This window comes from Nannospalax galili, unplaced genomic scaffold, assembly GCF_000622305.1.
Source record: "Nannospalax galili isolate Female #2095 unplaced genomic scaffold, S.galili_v1.0 scaffold686, whole genome shotgun sequence".
NCBI lineage: Eukaryota > Metazoa > Chordata > Mammalia > Rodentia > Spalacidae > Nannospalax > Nannospalax galili.
The window spans coordinates 1,786,320-1,810,226 of record NW_008355472.1 but is presented as its reverse complement, the minus strand read 5'-3'; the positions used below and the strand labels follow the sequence as shown (position 1 = coordinate 1,810,226).

At 50.1% G+C, this 23,907-nt stretch overlaps 1 protein-coding gene across 3 annotated transcripts in view; it reads right to left on the bottom strand.

Moving 5' to 3' along the window:
- Nucleotides 1–23,907, bottom strand: part of Pde2a (phosphodiesterase 2A) — a 95,487-nt gene that overhangs the window by 28,048 nt on the left and 43,532 nt on the right. For all 3 annotated transcript variants that reach the window (XM_008852738.3, XM_008852736.2, XM_017803066.1), the window contains 2 exons: nucleotides 6,001–6,090; nucleotides 3,156–3,244 (listed from right to left, as the gene is read on the bottom strand). In XM_008852738.3, coding sequence (XP_008850960.1) covers nucleotides 3,156–3,244; nucleotides 6,001–6,090 — 179 coding nt within the window. The remainder of the gene's footprint in view (nucleotides 1–3,155; nucleotides 3,245–6,000; nucleotides 6,091–23,907) is intronic.

The window sequence follows — 23,907 nt, the reverse complement described above, 5'->3', positions numbered from 1 at the left end:
ATTTGGTCAGAGGGACATAAAGGACAGTTTTTCTCCTTGCCCTCCTAGGTTGACTAAGTTCCAGGGGACTATAAGCATCTCTCCAAATGTCCTATAACGGTGGTGAGTCACCTGTCCTCTTGATCAAGGAGACTGAGGAGACCCCACCAGATGGACTTGAACCAGTGTCCAGTCTACAAAGAGGAGGGTCAACACAGAGGAAACATTTCCTCCATGCTTCCAAGCAAAGCCAGCCATGGTCGAGCAGGACCTTTGACTTATCTTCACACAGATGGAACTGGTAAAAGAAAGGAGCCAGGGGCTCCTCCCAAGCCCATGTGACCCCCTGAGGAACAGATTCTCAAACAGCCTTAAGAGTAAAAATAAATTGGTTTATCTGGGACAACTGTATGGTCTTAAACACCTAAAAGGAAAGTATAAGCAAAGATTAAAGAGGTCAATATAATTTTTTTAGAGTCCATGTGAATAGCTAAAGGCTACATAACAAGAAAAAATGCCAGACAGGCTATACCTTCCTTTGAGTTTTTGGCCAGGGTGTCCCAAGAGACTTCCAGACAGTAACCCAGCATAGAACTGGGAAAATGAACAGCAGACCCCAATCTTATCTAAAGGAATATTGACAACTGATTGCTGCTAGATGAGGAACAGCTGACCTTCCTAAAACAAAGAATTCTAGATAGGCTGACTAGATTCAACGGATGGACAAGCACTGGGGAATGGCTGGGGTGCCGACACCACAGTAGACAGTAACAGCAGGGATGACCGAGTATATGGGCTCCAGTGTGGGGGGAGGGGGGAAGGGGAGGCTATGGGAGGGTGCCATTTGGGAAGTGGGTAGGTGAATAAGATTGTTTGGGATGTTCTGAATGAAATACAAAAAATCAACAAATAAAAAAAAACGAGTTATATTTGAGGAAGAAGCATAAAAATTTATTTCATGTTAATCAGTAGAGGTGACAAACATTACCATTGAAATCTACCTGATGACTTTATGTCCACACTCAGGTGCCAAGGATCCAAATATAACTGACTGTGACTAGTAATAGTCAGATACATAGAGATTAGAGATGCACGTGCAAACATCTAAGTGTTAGTAGCGTTAAAAATGTATCTTTTTGTAGGAAACCGTATGTTTTAAAATGAAATGGAGATCTTTTTTAAAGGTTAAAACCTCACTCAATTTTGTCTTATAGGATTTATACTGAATTCAATATTCTATAACTGTATTAATTCAATTGTGAACCTAAAAATTTACAGGCACTTTTCCAAAGAGATGTACGTTTGCTCTGGAAATTGTTATTGAATATGGTTTTTTTGTTGTTCTTTTGTTTTTTGTCTTTTTGAGACAGGGTCTCCCTGTAGCCCCAGCTGTCCTGGAACTCACTATGTAGACCAGGCTGGCCTCGAACTCACAAAGATCCACCTGCCTCTGCCTCCCAAGTGCTGGGATTAAAGGTGTGCACCACCACGCCCGGCTATTATTGAATATGTTAAAGCTGTAATGAAATGCTTCTTTTAATCATGTGGTCATTGAATAATTTGTAAAAAGGTGAGTTGGGGTTGTTGCTCAGTAGTAAAGCATGCTTGCCTAGCAATGCATGAGGCACTGGATTCAACAACCAGTACTGCTAAAAAGCAGAAAGTTTAATGCATTTAATCCCTCCAACAATGACGTAAGTGGAACTATTATCACCATGTAAAATGCAAAAAAATCTGGATCTGGAGAGATGGCTCAGCAGTTAAGAGCACTGGCTACTCTTCCAGAGGACCCTGGTTCGATTCATAGCACCCACTTTGCATGACACAGGTGCACTTACATACATGCAGGCAAGACATACACATAAAATGAAAATAAATAAATAATACAATTATCTATACAAATAGATTATTTAAATTAAAAAAAGCATTTTTTAAAATGCAGAAGTCTTCAGATAGGACACAGCGGCCAGAAGGCAAGGCTCTGAGCTGTGGGGGAGGAGCCAGCCTCTTCTACTAGGAGGACCAGGGAAAGAGACCACCAGCCTAGAATCCAGGATGCCAGGGACCGAAAGGTGCCCAGGACCATATCTCCAGACAGAATTCTCCCAGGGCCTCTGTGACTGGGAGTGGTACACCAGGTACTACCAAAAACCCCACATCAGCAGACCAGCTGGCTGTTGGAAAGCTGTCTTCTGGGAGCAGTCCCACTGCACTGTGGCCATTATGCCCTCTGCTCCCGACCCAGTGCTCCCTGGGTCCTTAGATAACAAAGATGGGTCTTCCAGAACCTGTCACTTCACCACCCTCCCAACAGGAGACCTGGCTTGGCCTCATACCTCACTGTAGCCTTGATCATGGTTCTCAATATTTGCCCATCTGGAAAATGAGACAGCTGGACTCAGTGGGCTCAAAGTTATCAGTACCATAGGGCACCAAGATCCTGATTCTATAGGCCCTGGTTCTGATTCTTAGTCATAAGCAGACTAATCCCAAATCATCTGAAGCTCTCAATAACCCTATACATACTACTGTACCACCACATCACCAAAAAAAAACCAAAAAAACAAAATAAAACTGGAGTGCAAAGAGGTTGTATGGTTTTCCCAAGGTTGCACAGCTGGTAAACAAGAAGGCGGAATTTGAACCTAGGTTTGGGGGCTCCAGAAACATCGGTAGGTTGTTGCTTTTGATCCTCAGATTTAGGAAGATGATGCCATACATCCCTGTGGGCTCTATGCACCACAATCCCAAACCCATCCTCACAGACAGTGCTCACGGCAGGTTGGGATTGGAACTAAGACACTGTAGCCCCTCCCACTTACCCCCTCAGCCTTCTGAGACGACACTCTGAGCAGCCACAGCAATCCAGAATTCTTTGAGAACTAGGCATGATGGCTGCCATCTGTAATCCCAGTGCTCAGGAGGCTGAGACAGGAGGATCACTGTATTTTCAAAGCCACTCAAGGCTACATTGTGAGAAGCCTATGAGAAAAGGGCCTGTCCTAAACACTTCCCAAGCATAAGAGGAGACACTGCTTGTCCCCTTCTGGACTGGAAACCCTAGAAGGGAAGTTGGAGTCAAGAAAATGGTCAGATCAGTTGGTCTCGGATGGTGCTTCAACTCTGGGTCCTCTTAACGGTGACAGAGGGTTGAGGGACAGCAAGGAGTAACTTACCGGACTTTTCCTTCCTGTGGCAGCTCATGTGGGGGGTCCTCACAAACCAGCCGGGACTCCCCATCCAATAGATAGGTGTAGACAGTCTCCTAGAACCAAAAGCCCTTGTAAGACTCTATAGAGAGGCTGTAGCCCTAGTCTGTCCACCGAATGTACATGGCAAGGCCACAGGGCCCTAGACAGCAATGCCTAGTGGTTTGGGAAAGGGTCCTGCACAGGCAGCCATCCATAAATCTGTCCATTTTCTTACTAATCACTCCAAATCCCAGGTGCACACCACTCACCCTCACACTGAACTCCAGCCTCAGGCATTTGGCAAACCATACTTGGTAAGGCATGCTGGCCACACTGGCTTTAGGATACCTGAGGAAGCTTCCTTTCTTTCAACACCCCCATGACCAAGAGACCATGTCCAGGGCACTGCGCCCATCCTCTGTGGGAACCCTGGAGGGTTTCCTAGAAGAAGGAGTCTTTAAGCTCGAACTGGACCCACTTCAGGTATGAGTGGAGTTTGGAACTGACATGCAGGTAGGCCAAGTAGTATAGAGAGCAAGAGGCATTTCAGAACTGACAGTGGAGTGAAGGCTTGAGGGTTACCTGGCTGGAGGTGAGCAGGCTAAGGCTGAAGGGCCTTAGAAACAGCTGGGAGCAGGGATAAGGCAGGTTTGCATTTTGGACCAACCACTGTGCAAGGTGAGTGAGTTGGGAGCACAGACTGGAAGCTTTGCCACCCTTAGGGGTCCCAGCCAACCCCCATCCCACACAGGTGGCTGCACTCTCTATGGGAGGCTGGAGCAGACTCCTCTCTGAGAGAAGCAGGATGGGCCTTAAAGGCCCTCCTCAGTAAATATGGGGTCCCCAGCAGACTGTGAAAGCCACAACCCTGCTAGCTGTTCTTATGCCTCTCGACTGCCTCCAGGAAATGCCCCAACATGACCTCTGGTGACCCTGAGCTGTGTTCAGTGGTGATGGTGTGAGAGGGGGATGTCAGAGCCCAGGAGGCGGAGGACAAGGAGATAAGACTGTGAGTTTCTGTTGTTTTGATGTTGGGGTTATTCTTTGTCTTTGTTTTTGAGACAAGGTTTCTCATGCAACCCAGGCTGGCCTCAGACTTGCAGCAATCCTCTCACTTTGGCTTCCCAGAGTGCTCATGTGTGAGCCACCATGCCCAGCTTCTAGGCCAGAATCCAGGGACAAAGAACCACAGGGAGGGAGCTGCCGCCCCTCAGCTCTCTCCAGAGTCCTCCTTGTCATCAGCTGAGCAGCTCTGGGGGTGTTATTGCGCCTAAACAGGTTCAGACCCTACCAGAGGCACCCAGTGTCCAAGAGGCTATCCTCCCTCAGAGAAGGGTGGGTGGCCTTGGGGTGTCAGAGACAGAGCCTCCCTTCACTTCCGGGTGTCCACGCCTCCCACCCTCTCACTCTCAGCCCTCTGGGTTAAATTTAGCTGAGTTTACTGGGGAAGGAGGGATGCGTTTCGTACACATCAGCACCATCTGCACTGGGGCTGTCTGCCACAATGGGTGCTGATGAGGGAGCCAGGTGCCACAGCTTCTCCTCCTCCCCCAACTCCCACCTCTGGAGGGAGGCTCAGTCCCTCCCTGCAGTCAAGCTGGGTCTCCCCCAAGCCAGGGCTCCCCAGCCCATTCTAGCGCATCACTGGCCTCCTGAGCAACATCCACTGTCCCTTAGACTTCAGCTGCCATTCCAGCCTCAGCTTTGGGCTGCATCAAGCTAGTCACCTACCCTGCCAAGTCTCTCTCTCTCTCTCTCTCTCTCTCTCTCTCTCTCTCTCTCTCAGCAGTCTCGAGGCTTGCACGGCAGAGTATGGCAGACCAGTGGTCTCTGACCTGGCAGCTTCCCCAACCCTCGCTGTCCAGATGTGTCTCCACCCCAGACCAGATGTTGTCTCAGTCACAACCCTCTCCCAGAGGATTTATTTTTGGGTGCCAACACACCACCCACTTCCTACCAATTTCACGCTCAATAAAGCTCAGTCATTAGCCCTCCTCCTGGGCACTGAACTTCTAGGAGGTTTGGGGAAGACAGAGCTGAGAACAGGGAATTGGGATGCTTAGATGCCAAATCCCATTTGTCCCTGTCATGCTGTGTGACCTTGGGGAAGTACCCTCCCTCTCTGGGCCTCTAGAGATTCATCCATCACTCAGATCCAGGGACAATGGGTGGGAAGGGCGCATCCTGAGTTGGCCATGTTTCCTTAAGCTGAGGCTGCTGAAGAGTGGAGAGAGTAGAGTAGGGAGGGGCGTTCAAGGCTATCGGGACTTGGTTTGAGCATTTCCATAACCAGGAGGTTTTCTGTGTCCCTTAGGCTGACTCAGACCCCATTGTCCAGGTTCCAAAGTCCTCTGTGTCCCTCCATCTGGCACAATTGTGATCTACTGGTTTGGTTCCTGAAGCTGGTCTAGCTGCCTCCTGCCTAAGGATGAGCAGTGGCATTGGAGCCAGGAGTGACCTAGGGCAGCTAAAGTGAGGTTCAGCATCCTCAGCAAAGCACTTGGGGCTCAGGTGACCGTGGTTTCCACCCTTGACTTACCACCCCAATGCATGGCACTGAGATGGGACAGAGAGAAGCTTAAAGACTGCTAAAGGTCAGCCTCCTGCCTCCAAGCCAAACACTTTAACCCAAAACAAGATCCATGCATCAAGGCTGAGCACTCCATCACCTCCAGGAAGTTCTTCTTTATGCCTAGCCTCAACCCCACCTGCACTATACATATTCCAAATCTGAAGGAAGGTTTGGGCAGTGTGAGGTGCATATCAAAGCTGGGCTAAGTCTGAGGGGGTTGGTGGGACACTGGGGAGGGTGAAAGGACAGATTACCTACCACTCTGGGGAGCACAGCTGAGAGGGCATCCTTGGCAGCCTGTCGCAGACCCGCAACATCGATGATGGCACCCAAGCTCAGCAAAGCATCCTGGAATAGAGGAAAGGGTATGAGGGGTTCTACCAGGCCAGCCAGGTACCTCCTGGGCCTAAGGACTATGAAACAAAACCCCAGCTTGGGTTCAAGTCCAAGGCTCAGTCACTTGAGCACCAGACCTTAGAGCATCAGACTCCAGCACTATTAAGGCCATCAACTGTTCAAGTCCCCTCACCTTGCATGTGGGGAAACTGAGGCTTGGAGAAAGGCCAGAGATCTATCAAAAGCATCGCAGTAAGTTAAGAGGTCAAGCCTGGAGTTGGTGCCGGTCTCCTGTCCTTTAGGCCAGGACAACTCGGGTATCTATGTCAGGAGCAACTGCAGCTATCCCAGTTTCAACTGATAGCTGAGTTAAGGCTGGGCTGAGAGCAGCAAGCATCAGGGTGCCTGAGCCCAAAAGATGGGAGCAGCAGAGTTGGACCACTATCAGCAAGGAAGGAAAAGTCAGCCTTGACTGCCTCCTTGCCTCCCCTCCCAGGAACAGGCTTTGTCCTTGGCAAGCCGGAACTGAGACAGTAAAGGTCTCTGCTTCTCGCTCTATTAACTTGGCCAGAGCCATGGGGATCAAAGAGAAAGGTAATGGAACAGGGGAGCAGGGCCAAGGCAGAATGGTGACTCACACCATCCATTCAGCCATGCCCTTTCCCCAACCCTTGGAAGTCCTTTCTGATGTCTGTAGGTCTGTGTGCAGAAAGCACAGTGATTAACTACAAGATGAAGGGATAAGCAGTGTGGTATGCTTGACCCCCATTCCTGTGAAAATAATATGAAGTTGAGAGTCTGAGTAGACTCTAGTATATACATAGCTGAGAGAAATGCTGACATAGCAGGGTTATATTAATAGAGATTTGTTAGTCCGAATAGGGGAGATGGAAGTTCCTCACTTCCGTAAAACTATCCTTAGTTCCTTGAGTCTCAGGAAAGGACAAGATGAGACTCATTGAAAGGACATGAACTTTGAAAGGAGGGAGTTAGAATCCAAATCTTCCCTGTGGTTAAGACTGAGAAGCTGAGCCAGGCATGGTGGCACACACCTTTAATCTCAGCACTTGGGAGGTAGAGGCAGGCCAATCTCTGTGAGTTTGAGGCCAGCCTGGTCTACATAGTGAGTTCCAGGACAGCTGGGGCTACAGGGAGACCCTGACTCAAAAGACCAAAAAATAAAAAATAAAAATAAAAAGCCAAGAAGCTGAGCCAAAAGCAGAGAAGCAGGATTCTCCAATTCCAACTCCATGTCCTCAGACACCTGAGTGGGGACATGAACTCTGTAGCCCCTGGATAGCCTGGGGACCCAATGGATTTCACAGGAAGCTGGCACCATCTACTGGATATAGGACCTTCTTCCCAGCATAGCCAAGTTGCAAAGGCCATGGCCACCAGGAGAAGGGGAGGGACACCAGTTCCCTACCCCCAAGGGTGGGTAAGCCAAATGCTGCCTGCCAGAAAGGCTACAGATGGCAGTCCTGAGCTGGGGTCTGAATGAAGCCTGGGGCCAGGTGTCACCTCTATTTGTCACAGTTGAATCTCCTTAACTATGACCACACACAAACCCTGTTGTCCCAGGGTGAATGGCAGCAGTAGACATTGTCCCCTCATGCCCACTTGGCATTGCCTTGCCCACCCAGCCACTCTTTGAGCCCTCCTATTGTCAAAGGTGATCATACATTTTGGTTATGGGTTGATGTCTGCCCTTGGACATTGGAAGCAGCTGATTCCAGAGACCATAATTCCCAAATTAGATTGCTTGTCCCATGACCCTCAGTTGCATTAGTACATCCTCAATGCCATCCTTCCATACAGCCCTACATCTTGGAAGGCACCCAGCATCATGTTAGACTCCTCCAAGTCCTCAGGGGGACAGCTACTTCCTCATGGAGGACAGATCAAGCTCCCACATCATGCCTGCTGACATAGCGTGCTCATAGGTTACTGTGTATTTCCAAGGTCAAGGTTGAAATCCAAAGGGGGAAGATTCAATGCCCAGAAAACTACAAATAATAATAATAATAATAATTTTCTTGATTCACACTCTCCAGACTGGGGCTTCAAGAACAAGGCATTAGTTCCCATGTAGATCTATGGAAGTTAACCAAGAGGAGCCCCGAGGGGGTCTGCCTTTGGTGACGTGTGTGTGTGTGTGTGTGTGTGTGTGTGTGTGTGTGTGGTGTGTCTGTGTGTGTACATCTGTACAGTGTACACATACATGGGTGTGACGTGTGTGTGTGTGTGTGTACACAGCACGCACATGCATGGGTGTTCCTGTGTGTGTGTGTGTGTACAGCACGCACATGCATGGGTGTTCCTGTGTGTGTGTGTGTACAGCGTGTACATGCATGGGTGTGTCTGTGTGTGTACATCTGTACAGTGTACACATACATGGGTGTGACGTGTGTGTGTGTGTGTGTACACAGCACGCACATGCATGGGTGTTCCTGTGTGTGTGTGTGTGTACAGCACGCACATGCATGGGTGTTCCTGTGTGTGTGTGTGTACAGCGTGTACATGCATGGGTGTGTCTGTGTGTGTACATCTGTACAGTGTACACATACATGGGTGTGACGTGTGTGTGTGTGTGTGTACACAGCACGCACATGCATGGGTGTTCCTGTGTGTGTGTGTGTGTACAGCACGCACATGCATGGGTGTTCCTGTGTGTGTGTGTGTACAGCGTGTACATGCATGGGTGTGTGCGCGCGCGCACGCGTGCTAAGGAAACTAGGGGAGTAAGGTCAAAGCAATGGAGTGAGCCTTCGAAGCAAGAGAAAATTTCAAAGCCACAAGCTATAGACAACTGTTTCCCCCATTGGACAGATGAGAAAACTGAGGCTCAAAGAGAAGCAATGATCCCTCTGTAGTCAAAGTTCACCCAAACCTCAAGCTCTCCTACCCCTGACTGGCGCTAACTCTCATCTCCTACCCCAGGGACTTATAGAAAAGTGTGTCCTTTGTTCTGATTGGTCAGTTCTTCAACCTGCCCTTTGCTTTGATTGAGAGATGCCCTGAGCTGTCCTTTACTCCAATTGGTGGTTGCCTGTCTGGCCTTTGTTCTGATTGACCAGTTTTCTGTGACTTTTTAGGCCAAGGGCAGGAAAATGACAGTGGGGCAGGTGAGAAGGCAAGGAAACTTAGGGAGAGTTGGGACACCTGCAAAGAGGGGTTCTCCATTCTTGCCAGAGTAGGCAGGATACAGATTGATGGAGCCAAGGCTCTAAGCCTGGAGGCCTTCCCTTCATCTGCCTTGGAGCCTGATCTGCCCAGGAGTGGGATGGATGTTGGGTGCAGGAAATGGGCCACTTCAGGCCTGGCACTCAAAAACACATTCACAGCTTGCTCAAATACCACTTGCACTGAGGTATCATTCCTGGGTCTGCACCAGCTAGAGGAGGGGTCCAAGCTAAAAACACATGAGGCCTGGACTCACAGGGCAGAGAGGCAGCCTCTGTGGAAAGAACAGCTGTGAACAGGAAGTTGGGTAATCCCTAAATTGGAGATACAGTGGGGAGCCAGCCTCAAACTGGACTAGTGGCTCAGGAATCTCAAAAGGAAGAACGAAGGAAAAACAGTCACAGGAAGCCATCCCTGTCAAATGCCCACCTGCACGTGCCACATACATACATGCTACCATGTAAACACCTCAGCCCACAGTTGCATGCAGATGCTGCACACACAGCCATTAACCCATGGAGTGCACAAGTAAGCACTAAGGCATACACACACACACACACACACACACACACACACACACACACATACACACTACACACACGTGCATGCACACAGGAGCCCGGGCTCAGGGTGGGGTGGAGAGGTCACACTTCCTGTCCTTGCAGTTTCTGTGAACAAACACCAGTGTAAATATCAGCATAACAGCCAGGCAATTTCCCAGACCCCAGGGGAGATTCTGTGGTGTACAGGCAAGAGCAGTGATTTCCAGTCCTGTCCCAGATTGACGACAAAAGCTCCATGTGGCCTTAAACACACCCCTTTCCTCTTCTGAGTCTTGATTTCCTCCCTAGTATAAATGGGTCTTTCTAGTTTGCTATACCTAGTTCTGTGGTTTTATGGTTTAATTTAATGAAGATGAGTGGGTGGGTGGAAAAAATAGGTGGATGGTGGATGGATAGGTACATGGGGTAGGTAAATAGAAAAATGGGTAAACGGTGGATGGATGAGTAGATGAATGAGTTGAAAAATGGTGGGTAGGTAGGTGGGTGGATTGGTAGATAAGTGAGATGGTGGGAAAAATGGGTGGCTAAGTGGGTAGGTGGGTAGGTGAGTGGAAAATGAGGGGGTGAATGGATAAGTGGGTGAGTAAGGTAGATGGATAAGTGAACAGGAAAATGGGTGGATGGTAAATGGGTGGGTAGATGGGAAAATGGATGGGTGGATAGATGGATGGGTAGGTGGGAACAGTTGGGAAAATGAGTGGATGGTATATAGGTGAGAAAATTGGTGGATGGTTGGTAGTGGGTCACAGATGGGGGAGTGGAAACGTGGGTAGGAAGATGAATCGAGCCTTTCCGCTCTTCACTTGCAGCTATGGGCTGACTTTGCCATCAGCACCCCAGACAGCACCATTCCCACAGGCCAGTCTTTCTCCCCAGGAACCAAGAAAGAGAAGGAACCAGGGCTCCTCTGAAACCAGGGCAGGGGCTCGGCCTGGAACTGGATCAACATGTGTGTACTTATTTAGGAAGAAGAGATGGTCCAGACTGAATCACTTCTAACTTCTTAAAGCCTAAGAGTATCTGAGGCCAGAGATCTTGGTCTTCTCCCCTCTGGAGCCACCCACACAAGGTAGCCTTTTTGAGTCAGGGTGATTGTCTCAAGCTGCCCTCCTGTGTCACCTCCATGAGTTTCTGTCTTTTTCCACCTGCACAAACCCTCTAGTTTCTCTCCCCACTGCCTGGGACCTAGACCTCCAAAATCCAGACCAAGACCCAAGCTATGCCCTGGGACCAGCCACATGATTCATCCAATCTTGCTGGTGCTGAGTCTCCTGATGGCCTGAAGTTAGGTACTGTTCCTCATGTTGGAATTGGATGTCTCCTCCAAAGGGAGGTGCTCCTCTGCCTCTCTGCTTCTCTTTTCTTCCCTCTGGAGCAGGCCCTCCTGGTCTCCTTGGGCGCCTCCTTGCCTTTCCCCATCATTCTATGGTCCAGATACATTTGCCACATGCTGCTCCCCTATCTTGCTATGTAGTTGCCACTCCCACATCCTGGCTCTTCCTCCTGGATGGCTTTTCTGTCCATGCTCCTTCTCTTTCCTGCATCTTCCATGCCCCCATCACTCCTGTCTCTCCTGCCCATGCCTCCCCCAGACCTTCAAGCATTTGTGGTGAGAACATGGGGAGAAAACAGTTGGCCCAAGGAGGGTAGACATGAATAGGGGCTCCAGAAAGTGGCCAGGGTAGGGTAAAGCAGGTGTCTGGAGGAAACACCACCTGCCTCTCTTTTGCCTCCCCCTCCTGTTCTGGTTCCCTAATCTCCCCCAGAGAACAGAGGAGTGTCTTCATCTTCATGCCCAGCACATGCCTGCCACTAGCTAGCACCAAGACCCAGTTAGGACACTTAGTAGAACTCTCCAAGAAGCTTCCTAGGTGCAGGGAAACCCTCAGCCTGGCAGCCTAGCACTCTATACTCCCCCTGTGACTCCTCCCAACCCTCACAGCTGTCCAGCCACCTTGGCAGAAAACAGAGGAAGCAGAACAAGGAAGCTCCTTTCCCTCCCCATCCACTCATGCCTGCCACCTGCCCAAGGAACTGCCCTCTAGCAGACACTGGTGCCTGAAATATTCTGAGAAGAGCTGCCTGTCTTGCTAACGCTTGCATCCCCAGACATCCCCCACAGTAAAGCTGAGCTGGGCCAGGGGCAGGAGAAGAAAGGAAAGAGGCTAGGTGACTTTGGGAGACTCGGGCTACAGGTGCACTAACTCAGATGTCAGTGCCCTGGGTGACTCAGGCTATGGGGAAGGAGAGGCACCTTTCTACAGGTGTCTCTCAGTGGTTCTCACACTTCAGCATGGCCCAAAGTCACCTGAAGTGTTGTTGAAGCACAGAGTGCCAGCCCTTCCCCAGAGTTCCTGATCCAGTTGATCTTGGAAGAGGTCCAGGTATTTGTATTTCCACCCAAATTCCTAGCTGCTGCTACTGCTGCTGCTGCTGCTACTGCTGCTGCTGCTGCTGCTGCTGCTGCTACTGCTGCTACTGCTGCTGCTGCTGCTGCTGCTGCTGCTGTTGCTACTGCTGGCCCTGGGAAGTGCCATTCATTCATCCCCACTTTAGAGGCAGGGGCGAAGGATGAGGACAGAGGGGAAGCAGGGAGAAGGTTTACTCCAGTGAGGGCAGCCCAGATGGCAAGTGAATGACACCCCCACATGACAAGACTCCATAAGGAAGATCCCCAAGGAGAGAAGACATGAGAGTGAGGAAGGGGAGAAAGCAGTGATAGTGGGTGACAGGGTACAGGGCACATGGAAAGAGCCACCCGCAGCTCAAGAGTCCAGAAGTATAGGAAAAGCCTCCTCAGGCCTTGCCCTCCTTCCCCTTCTCTTTACTCCTCCCTTCCCCTTTTTCCCTTTCATCCCACCCTGTCCCCTTCTCCCTTGGCCCGCCCACCCATTGTAGACTCCGGCTTCAGTTGTTACTCCAACAGGGCCGCGTCTCCAGCCTCTGAGCCACACTGGAGACACGTGCACTGTAGAATACACCTGCGCCAGTCCTGGCGCCTCCCGAGGGTATCACTACCTCCCTGAGGACCTTGGCCCTACTGTGTAGGCTCATCCCATCCCAAATCCATGGCCAGCTGCTCCTGGCCTCCCACCCTCCTCCCACCTCCAGGCCATACTGAACTTCTACTCCAGGTCCTACCATTATCCCAGACCCCTTTAGAGCCATCCCGGGCAAGGTAGAGTGATAGAAGATGAGAAGGGAGGAATTGGAGAGGAAAGCAGGGGTTGTTGGCTCCTTCAGAGTCTGACCGGCTTTGAAGTCAGTATGGGAAATGGAGGGAGGCAAGAATTGAGTGTGGGAACCTGACTTGGAAGATGTCAGATCAAATTGAAATAGCAGGTTAGGCCTTGGCTTCTCCCTGTCCTTCCCGCCTTCAGCTGCCTCATCAACATTGCCGAGCCAGCAGTGACTCCATCCCCAAGGCCCACAGGCTCCACCACAGCCCAGCTCCTCCCAAGCATATCACCACAGTTCTCACTACCACTGCAGTCATCCTGGTTTCCTGTTCCCTCTAACAATTCTGTCTCCTGAACTGGGGACCAAGGAGACAGAACTGGGCATAGTGGGACAGTCACAGGAGGCTGGTGTAAGTACTTGTCAACTCAGAGTCATCCCTGGGAGGAGCCTTGGCAGCAAGTGCCCTGTCCCCACGGTGTATAAGGAAGGAAGGTGAGTGGCCTGTCCCCTGGGGTGTGCAAGAAAGGGAGGACTGAGGGAGTCAGTGCCCCGAGAAAGGACCTTGGTGAACTGGGTTTGATAATCCTGAATGTCTGTGACTCCCACTCATCATGTGTACTCCGTGGTAGGTCAGAAGCTGGCCTCCAAGAGTCAGGCATGATGGCCCAAATAGGAGAGGAGAGGGATTTTGAGTGCCAAAAAAGAGAGACACATGCCAACGGAAACGATGGCCCAAGAATGACTGGATTACATAGTGAAAGCGAGGGAGGGAGGTGAGGGAGCAAGCTCTTATGGGGCCCTCACAGCACTGTGTGTGTCCTTATGTCATTATATTGTCACTTTCCCACCTTGCTTCCCCATCAGATTGGGAGTTCTTTGGGGATAGCTTACATTCTGTTTATCCCGTTATTCTCCCAGTCCCCAGCATCACCTAGCCCCACCCCAGGAGTCTGCATGCTGGAAGCCTCTGAACTCTTTAGTGGGGAGTAGACCCAGTTCTCCTGGAGGCCCCAGGCAGGGGAAACAACTCTGGGTTTCCCAAGTCTGGCATGGTGATAATGGTTCTAGAGAAAGAACCTGAGGGAAGACCGGACACCTTGCACTGAGAATGTGTGGCAACATTTCTAAGGAAGGCCAGGAGACCCTTTGTGCTTCAGAAACATCTCCCAGTGGGGAAGAGTAGTTGGGGCCAGCAGGTCAAGGAGAGGGGTTCCTCCCTAAGAACAAGTGAGCAACATCACCTGCTCCAGGAAGTCTTCCCACCAAGGGACACATCTTCATCCAAAGCTTCCTGGGAATCTCCACAGAACCAGTCTACAGGTCTTAGATATCATGGCATCAGATTGCTAGCTTGGTGGGGGTAGATGGAAGGCATGATGAGGGGAAAGGACTAGCCGGGTTATCACCCTGAGGCATGAGCAGCCCTCCCTCCTGAGCATTGTGTGGCTTTGGGCCCCTCTAAAGTCCTGCCTTGGCCAGGGGATAGTCCACTCTCAGATGTGGAATGGGGCTGAGTGTCTTCTCTAGGCCTGAGTAGAGTTTCTTGTCTCCCACTCTTCCAGCCTCCCCCTTCCCCTATGCCCACAATGGATGATAAATCCTAAGTGGCACTGGCTTGGCACAGGGTAAAGTATGGCCTGCAGAAGGCAAGGAGGAAGGGCTAGCCTGGGGCTGGCCTAACGTGGGCTGGCCTGGGGCTGGACAGAAAGCCGGCTGCCTCGCGACACCTAGGGGCTGGTCCTTACCATCTCCAGCTCTCCCTGGACCTCCCCAGGTTGTTTGTGTCTGCCTTCCCTGGTGTTTTTCTTTGGTGTATGTCTCTCCCACAGCCTTACACTGCCTCATCCTGTGACTGTATTTGGCTTCATTCTCAGAGCTTGGCCCATCCCAGCTGTTTCCCAACTCCCAGGAGAGCAGGGGAGTAGGAGTATGAGAAAGAGAGAAAGAGACAGAGACCAATTCTGAAACAGGAAAAGTCATGAAAGCCAGGAGGGGACCCTGGAGACAGTGCTGGAGAGGCGGGACCAGCCAGGGAAGACCCCCAGGGAAGCCCTTGAAGGCACAGCCAAGGATCTGGGGGAGGAGGGGTCCCCCTCCCCCTCTACACTGACTCCTGCCTCTCCCTTCCCTCTGCCCCTGCTGGAATGTGTGAGCACTTTTATTGTTCCTAAAAATAGCCCTTCTTTACTGGGGATTGGGGTGAGGAATCTTATGGGCAGGGTTCATCTGAGGCATGCCCCTGCTTCTGGGTTGTGTTCCTCAGGGCAGAGGTCTCTCTCTGGGTTCCCCCACTCTATGCAGTGCTTTGCTAAAACATAAATGTGAACCTATCATTTCCAGGTACGGCCCTGGCTCCTCAGACCCCCATGGGCTCTGAGTTCCCAGGCTGTGGGAACTGTTGGTAAAGCTCTGTGGCCACTACAGAGGGGCAAAGAAACCAGAGGACACTACTGTTAGATTCTTTCTGTACCTAGTGTATGGCACACATACCCAGGCCTCTGCCCAACTGGCTATGGTCTTCCCTCTGCCCCCTTTACCCATCCCCCACTGACATCCTAGACCCCGTTTCCTGTACCCCAGCACTCTCTCTTCATTCCTGACCTTTCAGGCCCAGCCCTAGTTTCCTCTTCCAGCCCTCCTCCCTGACTCTCATCCCACCTCCTCTCTCCCTGATTCCCTGGACAGAGCAAGGCAGGGGCCAGGCCTCAGGCACCCAGGAGAGATATAAGCTTCAGCGCTATCTTCCAATGAACCAGAGTTGGTGGGGAAACTTTGCGAGCTCTAGGGTTCTCTGATTTGAGCCTGCACCCTTGTGGCCCACTCTATATCCCCTCCCAGCTTTGGTTTCTCTTTTGGACGAGGTCCCAAGTGTCTCTGTCTATCTCAGTCTCCAGGGGAAGCCCCTTCAGTCTCACCTCCTCCCTACTTCCATTTTTCAGCTGAGAGGACCAAGCCCCAAAGAGGGGTAGTAGCAGGAAGCTAGCCATGGCCGCCATCACTGCGCATTGATGTGCAGGATCCCAGCTGGTAGGGCTCTAGAGACAGAGGCAGGCAGCTCACACGCTCACCCAGCTCCGCCCAGCAGGCAGGCTGGCATCCAAAGCTATTTGCCTTTGGAGGGTGCAGAAGCCAGAGAACAAACATCCGGATTCTGCAGAACTTCTCCCACTCTCCTGCCTCATATCCCCAGGGCTTAGGAGCTGGGGCCAGTACACATATATGTGCACACATGCACGCACACACACACACACACACACACACACACACACACCAGGGCTGGGTAACTGTGAGCCAGGGAGTTCTTAAAGACACACCTTCTAGAACCTCAGGTCCTCTGTGCCATTCAAAACAAATTTTATTTCATAAAGGAAATTTTCAGTAGCATTTGAGTGCTTTCCCCACTGCAAAATTCAGGGTGTCTTCACCAGAATTGACTTTTTCTCTCTTTCTGTGAGGATCTCTCACTTTGCTGGTGACCTAAGCACATATTATTCATAATAGCATGTCCCTAGGGACCATCATGTGACCATAGCAAAATATGCCCCTTGGGTCATGGCAAAAACATCTGTGTGAAAGCACACAGGCCGCATTTCTGTGGAAGCCCACTCGAGGGCAAAGTTCATGGTTCCCCAGTATTCCTGTGGTCATCTGTACATGAGATGGCCTCATCACCTGTGTGCAGGCAGGTATGGATAAGTTCCTTGATGTTGACATGAGCCCAGTGTATGCAGTGAACATGTGGCTCTCTGGGGGCCTGGTAGCTGGTCTTGGGTCCGAATGAGCAAATGAGTCTGTGGTCAAGAGTGTTGGAGTCTGAGAAGTCAGATTCTCTTCACCATGTACCCCTCATCTCCTCCATTGCCTTTCTAAGTTCAGGACCCAACTCCTTGCTTTAGCACATGCCACACACATTCAACAAGTCTTTTAAAAACCTTCCTGGCCTCAGTGTCCTAATCTGAAAGCTGGTACCCTTTCCAGAGCTGGAGCCATCCAAGTCTGGCCCAAGCTGACTCCTGAAATCTGGGGCCACCTTGGGGCAAGTTTAGGAAGGAGCGATCCCAACCCTCTGCCTTGAGAGGTAAGAGGTAAGGGGGAAAGTCTCCAATTTCAGTGCCACCTGGCTTCATCAGAGCCCTTGTTCAAGGGATAATATGCATGGTTAAAAGGCAGGAACCTTGCAGGTGACAAAGCAATGTCAGCCCCTTTCCTCCTACCCCACCTTCCAGGTGTACAGCCTGAGACTAGAGGGACTCTGACTCTGGAATTGGAGTGGAACATTTCCAAGGAGGCTTACAGGACACCCACCCCTTCCTAACTTCCCTGAAGGCTCTACCCCCTCTACCCACACTCTAGCCCTCCTCTGAGGTTCAGGTGAATGTCCTGCAGGAACCAGGGGGAGCACGTGCCACAGCTGGGATGCTGGGCCCAACTAACCCAGCCCAGGGCTCTGAGACCCCCAATCTAGTTCTCATGGTTTGAGCAGGAGACAGAGTTGGACAGGGACCCACCCAGGAAAACCAGGGAGGCCAAGATCCCATTTCACAACCTCTGTGACTGGGTTTGGGGAGAAACAAGCTTTGATCCTGTTGACCCCTAAAAGAAATCTGAGGGAATGGCTAAGGTCCCAGGACAGGCACTGGACACCTATGTCCTCAACTGATGGTATGAACCTCCTTATCCCTCCCCATTTTCCCCATCAGGCCCAGAGCCCCTACTGGTGTGATTAACTAAATTATGGGTTTGTTTGTTTGTTTTTTTTCTTGAGCAAATTGCATCGGCCTAATTGAATGATGCCACAGAAACCTGGGCTGGAGGGTGAGGACAGCAGGAGCTCAGGAGAAGAGAACGCAAGAGCAAATAGGGGGCATCACTGACAATACTGAACCAGGGACAAAAGAGGGTAGACAGGGAGAGAGAGGAGGGCCGAGGGCATGAGCACACAGCTCTCACAGTGCTCCCATGGTGCTCCTGTCATCTAAATTGCAGTGCCAAGGTTTGAGGGAGTAGCTCCCCAAGAGACAAAGTCAGGGGACTACATTTACTATGAGCACTGCTTCTCATAATCCTGACAACAGTCCCATGAAGTACTTGAAGAAACTGAGGCTCAAGATATAAAGTGATAAACTGAAATCAGAGCCTAAACAGGAACTTTCTGACACTAGTGGGTCCCACTTTTGGTCAACATCTGCAATATCCCATTGGGCTGAGGCCTAGGAAGCCTTCCTGGGTGTCCAGAGAAGCTCATGGACACCACTTCTGTCCCCACTGGGATTTTCCTTGTTCACTATACAGTGCCCATCCTTCCTCTGAGAGTCAGCAAGTGAGGCTGGGACTGACCTAGACTGCCACTCACAAAACATCCCCATACAATGCTTTGCTCTGTGCTACACGCATCATCCCAAGACAGCACACAGGGAAACAATCACGATCACCTTTTCACAGCAGGGCCCACATACTCAGTGACACTGGACCACCCTAGCGTCCACAGTGGCCCACATTGAGTCTTACATTGATTCATTACTGTCATCCTCACTCAGAATGTCTCACACCCTCCATAGCACATACTGTGCTCCTCAGGGAACTGTATCACCCTCTCACAGCACCAGATAGGGTCCATGCTGGCTCTATTTCACACTGTCTCCTTTGAGGGCCACACAGTCCACTCAGTCCCCAAAACAAATAAACAAATTAAGTAGATAAATAAACAAATAGGATACATGTGATTTGAAAGTAGAAGAGGGAATTCTGAGAACAGAAGTGTTTAAGAGGGAATGGGATCTGAGCAATGGGGGAATGGAAGGAGTAGAAGGCAGGTCAACCAAAACTAAGTATGTATGAAAATCCATAAGGAAATCTGCTACTTTGTAAGCTAATTTAAATAAAATAAAATAAACATTTCCTCAAAACAATCCACAGAATGAGAGAAAATACTTGGAAATCTTGTAACTAGAAAGGGTTACCCAAAATTCAAATATATCCAAAATAAGTAAAGAACTCCTACAATTCAATGACAAATGACCAACCAGGTAGAAAGATGTTCAACATCTCCAATCATTTAGAAATACAGATCAAAACCATAGTGAGAGGCCATGTCACACCCATTACAAAGGTCATTTTCAAAGCAACCCAGAAACTAACAAGGGCTGGCCAAGGTGTAGAGAGACAGAAACCCTTATGCACTTCGAGTGGGACTGTAGAATAGTACAGATACTATGAGTCACAAAATGGCCACTTCTCAAAATAAAAACAAATTAAGCTAGGTGTGCTGGTGTACATCTGCAGCTCCAGGACTCAGGAGGCTGAGGCAGTAAGATTGTGAGTTCAAGGCCAACTCGAGCTATGTGGTGAGACACTATTCAAAAACAGACAAGATGACTCAGTGGGTAAAAGTATACCACCAAGTCTAACAATCTGAATTTGAGAAACGACTACCACAAGCTGTCCTCTGACTTCCACATTTGTGCTATGGCACACACATGGCACATGTACACACACACACACAAACATACGCACACACACACCAAATAAATAAAATGTAATTTAAAAAATTTAAAATAAAACCATAATTAAATGTAGATTATCATATGGTCCAGCAAGTATATTTATAATATATACCCAAGATCATTGAGAGCAGAGCCTTGTGGAAATTTTTATACACCACATTCATAGCAGCAATATCTACAACAGCTAAACTAGGGGAACAACACAAGCATTGATAGACAAGCAAATATATATGCAATGGAATATCATTTGGCTATAAAAGGAAGAAAATTCTCTCGCATCCTACAACACAGATGAACTTTGAGGACTTTATGCTCAGTTACATAAAAGCCAGTCTCCAAAAGACAAATACTGCATGATTCCAATTATATGAGACTCTAGGGTAGTCAAACTCCTAGAGACAGAAAAAGGGAGGGTGGTTGCCAGGGGCTGAGGGTGGGAGGGAGGGCAGGAGGCCCTTTAATAGGTAGAAGTTGTTTGGGAGATAAAGCCGGATCAGGAGCTTGGCCTTGAAACAATGGAACACACTTATTAAGGCTACTGACCCTCATACTTACAGGGTTGTAAATTCCACATTATGTATATTTTAACCAAAACAAACATCAAGAGGGAAATGCATGGAGTAAATATGGTTAAATCTTGACGGCTGTTGAACTTGGGTGATGGGGACATAGTTGCTGTTGTATTGTCTCTCTGCTATTGTGCCTGCTTAAAATATTCATGATAAGGACATTTTCACCTCCCTCGACCCCACCTTCTGTGCAGTGACCACACCCCTCCTTTGGCTGGCTTGAAGCATTTGTGGGTGTTCATGTCTTCATCCTGCTTACCATCCTGTCCAAGCCCATATGACTTCTAGCCCCATCTGCCACTGAGAGGGTTCTTTGTGTATGTATATGTGTGTGTGCATGTTCGTGTATGTATGTGTGTATGTGTGTGTGTGTGTGTGTGTGTGTGTGTGTGTGTGTGTATGTGTATGCAGGTTTGCATGTGGAAGCAAGAATTAACATTAAGTGTCTTCCTCAATCTCTCTCCACCTTAGTTTTTGAAATAGGATCTGTCACTGAACCTGGAGCTCACCACTTCAGCTAGGTTGGCTGGTCAGCAAGCCCCAGGCTTCCCCTGTCTCTGCTTCCCCAGGACTAGGAAGATTACAGGTGTGCACTGCTGCTCCTGGCTTTTATGTGGTATCGAACTCAGATCCTCGATGCTTTCACTTTACTGACTGAGCCATCTTCCCAGTCCACTGCGATGGTCTTATCATCCTGACATGCCCACAAGACCCACATGGCACAGTCTCCCACTTCAGCTGAGGGTCCACAGCTTATCTTCCCTCCCCACTGAGCCTCTCTCCCTGTTGGCCCAGCTTCCTACTCCCAGCCTCCTCCTGGTCTCCATAGTCCCTGCTGCTCCTCACCTCCCCAGCCTCTACAGAGTGTAGCTGTCAACCCTCATATACATGTCCAACCTGGTCCCTGCTGCCTTCTGCACAGCTCCTTTCAATGCCTGCTCCTTGTCTTCTTCCACCCCACTAATCTGACCTTCTGTCAATCTTCCCCCATCTCAGAAGCATCCCTGCAATCCATCACTTGGTGTTTTCAAGCCAAGCACCTGAGCATCACCCTCCACTCTTCCTTCTTGCTCCCCTTCTCAGTCATCAGCAAGTTCCATCATCTGTACCTCCCACGTCTGTCTAAAGCTTGTCCACTTCTCAAGAGCCTCCAATGGGTCTGCGCATCTCCCCTCTACCTCACCCTTTCCCCCAACTCACCACAGTATACACAGCAGCCAGAGCCATCTTTCCAACCGTCTGTTGCACCGTGTTATTTTCCTGCCTCAAGCCATTAGCATCTTCCCAAGACACTGTCACACTCAGCGTTGTGGGCTCATATTTCACTCTTTTACAACCATTACACATCACACGTGCAATGCCGGGCTGACGACTGCAAGTATCTTAACTGCCACACACACGTAGTCACTCTACGTCACACCCTTGTTCACACATTCAGCTCTTTTGTATCATATTCTTGGGGCACACACTAGGTCTCACAGTTCAACGTCAGACCCTCAAACCACAAACTCAGGACCACACCTGTTATCACCCAGTGTCATTTTCCCATGTTTATGTATCTGATTCTCAGGACGTCACGCCTTCCATGCACCCATTGTCACCCTCAGAGTCACACACATAGTGATAAACCCACTGTCTCACAAACTTAGTATCACAGAGTGCCACAGAATCAGATCACACATTCAGTGACTCATTCGCTACACAGTATCTCATGATCACCGTCACATACTTAGTATCACATCACAAGTATCAGTGTCACATAGGTCGTAGAATGCTCATTGTCCCACAATCAGTATCACCGTATCACCCTCAGCATACCCCCTACCCCGCCCCTTGCTGGGCACAGTCAACACTGTTTCCTGTTGTTGTGCTAAGAGGCCTCAGCCGCTATTTGCTCCTTAAGGGATTTCCTGTTGTCAGGGCCCAGTGTGGCCAGATCCAGTCTGGGACACACAGCTTGAAGCCCAGGAGCCAGCCAGCAGGAACCTGGGACTCCTCTGCCTGCCTGCTGATTCTAGCTGAGCTACTGGGACTTTTCATCCCTTCCTCTCAATCTACTCAAATCTCCCAATAGCCTGGGCTTGTGCCAGCCCTGTGGGATGGACACAGGAGGTACCCAGTGGGCCTTGCCACATTGGTAGGTTTGTGCTTTCTAATGAGACTCCAGGAAACCAGCAACAAACAACCCACACTGTCTGATCAACTTTGGACAGGACCAGTAAGCCTCAGTTTGAAGCTACTGGAAGCCTGCCAGGGGAAGGGGAAGGAGGGTGGATGACAAAGGGTTAGAAGGTCAGAGCGTTAGGAAAGATGTCCCAGAGGAAGTCACCCCTGAGGGCTGGGAAATGTGGAGGGAGAGGAAGAAAAGTCTAGGGGCAGGGGAACCAGACAGGAGCAAAAATTCTTAGAGGCCAGAACTTAGTAGGGACAGGACTGACTAGGGTAAAGACAGGGTGAGAGAGCAGGTCATTCTGTGGGACTTGAAGAGAATAGGTTCCTTTTCCCAAGTCTGATTCAGGCTCCAAGCAGGGAACGCAGAACACACCCCCTCCTTCCTGGCTCTGCCTTGTGGCCCTACAGATTGTCCCTCATGGTTGCCAAGGCCTGTCACCTCCTGCCCAGGCCAGCCTGCAGGAAGGACATGAGGAGGCCAGCGCACACGATCCCCACACGGCCCGAGATAAATATTTCCCAGGAAACGGAACTTGTTCTCTCTGTGTTTACAGCCAAAGGACAGGCAGGACAGGGAGAGGGGCTTATTCCTCATCCTGAGGCCCCTAGCATCTGTCCTGGTACCACCTTGGACCTGCTGTGCACCTCTGAACCAGTCCCTGTTTATTTGTGAGATGGCTCCAGGCACTCAAGGGGCCTGGATCTCCCTGGGCCTGAGCTTGCCCACAGCCTGGACCCATCTATTTCAGCTTGTGCCCTTTCTACCCTGAGGCTTGACATCTCCTTCCAAATATGATTCTCTGCCTGTGATGCCATCTCCACTGTGCCTTCATCAATCAGAGGTGTGGACAAATGGATGCACAGACAGACAGGCAGGATAGGGTGACAGCTGAGACAGCTTCTCTAGTCCCAAGGCCCTGCACGCCCTATGCCTATGCAGCCTGACAGGTGGGCACAGACAGATGGCAGGGCCTTAGGGCCCCCACAGATGCCAGATGGATGCTACAGCCAACTTGTTGGCAGCAGCCCCTGTGGGGACAGGGGGCAACACTGAAGCCACTTGCTACTGATGTGAGAATCCAGGAGGAAACAGGCGCAGCTGGAGGAAAGGACTTAATCAAGAATGCTCAGCTCAGCCTGGAAAATGGCCCCCATTGTGGCTCTTACAGACTTACCCTAGTGTTCCCTACCTGAAATCCTGAGCCCCACTAACACATGGAGCCATGCCCATTGCCCCTCTGTGCTCACCCAAGGCTTTCTCCTCCACAGGAACAATCTTGCCTTACGTGACTCCCAGCCCTGTTGCTAATCAGTGCCTGGGTCTCTAGTTAACCACTAGACTCAGGCTTGCCCCCTTCCTGCCTCCTGCAGGTTCTCTCTGGGGCTGAGTCCTTGTTCTAGACTCTTCATATGCCTGTTCTTATGCTGGTCCTTGCCACCCTTCATTGGTTCTGTCAGGAGCTGACCACATGGACCCACTGAACATCAGCAGATACCTAGTCTTTCAAGTCATTGGTCTTGACCCTCTACATCCTTTATAGTTTCAAGGCTATCTTCAGAAAGTTTCCATGACTGCCCCAATCCACCAATTGTTCCTTCTTTAGAACTACTCCATCCCTGCTCATAACCAGGCTCATTTGTTCAAGAAGTCTTTATTAA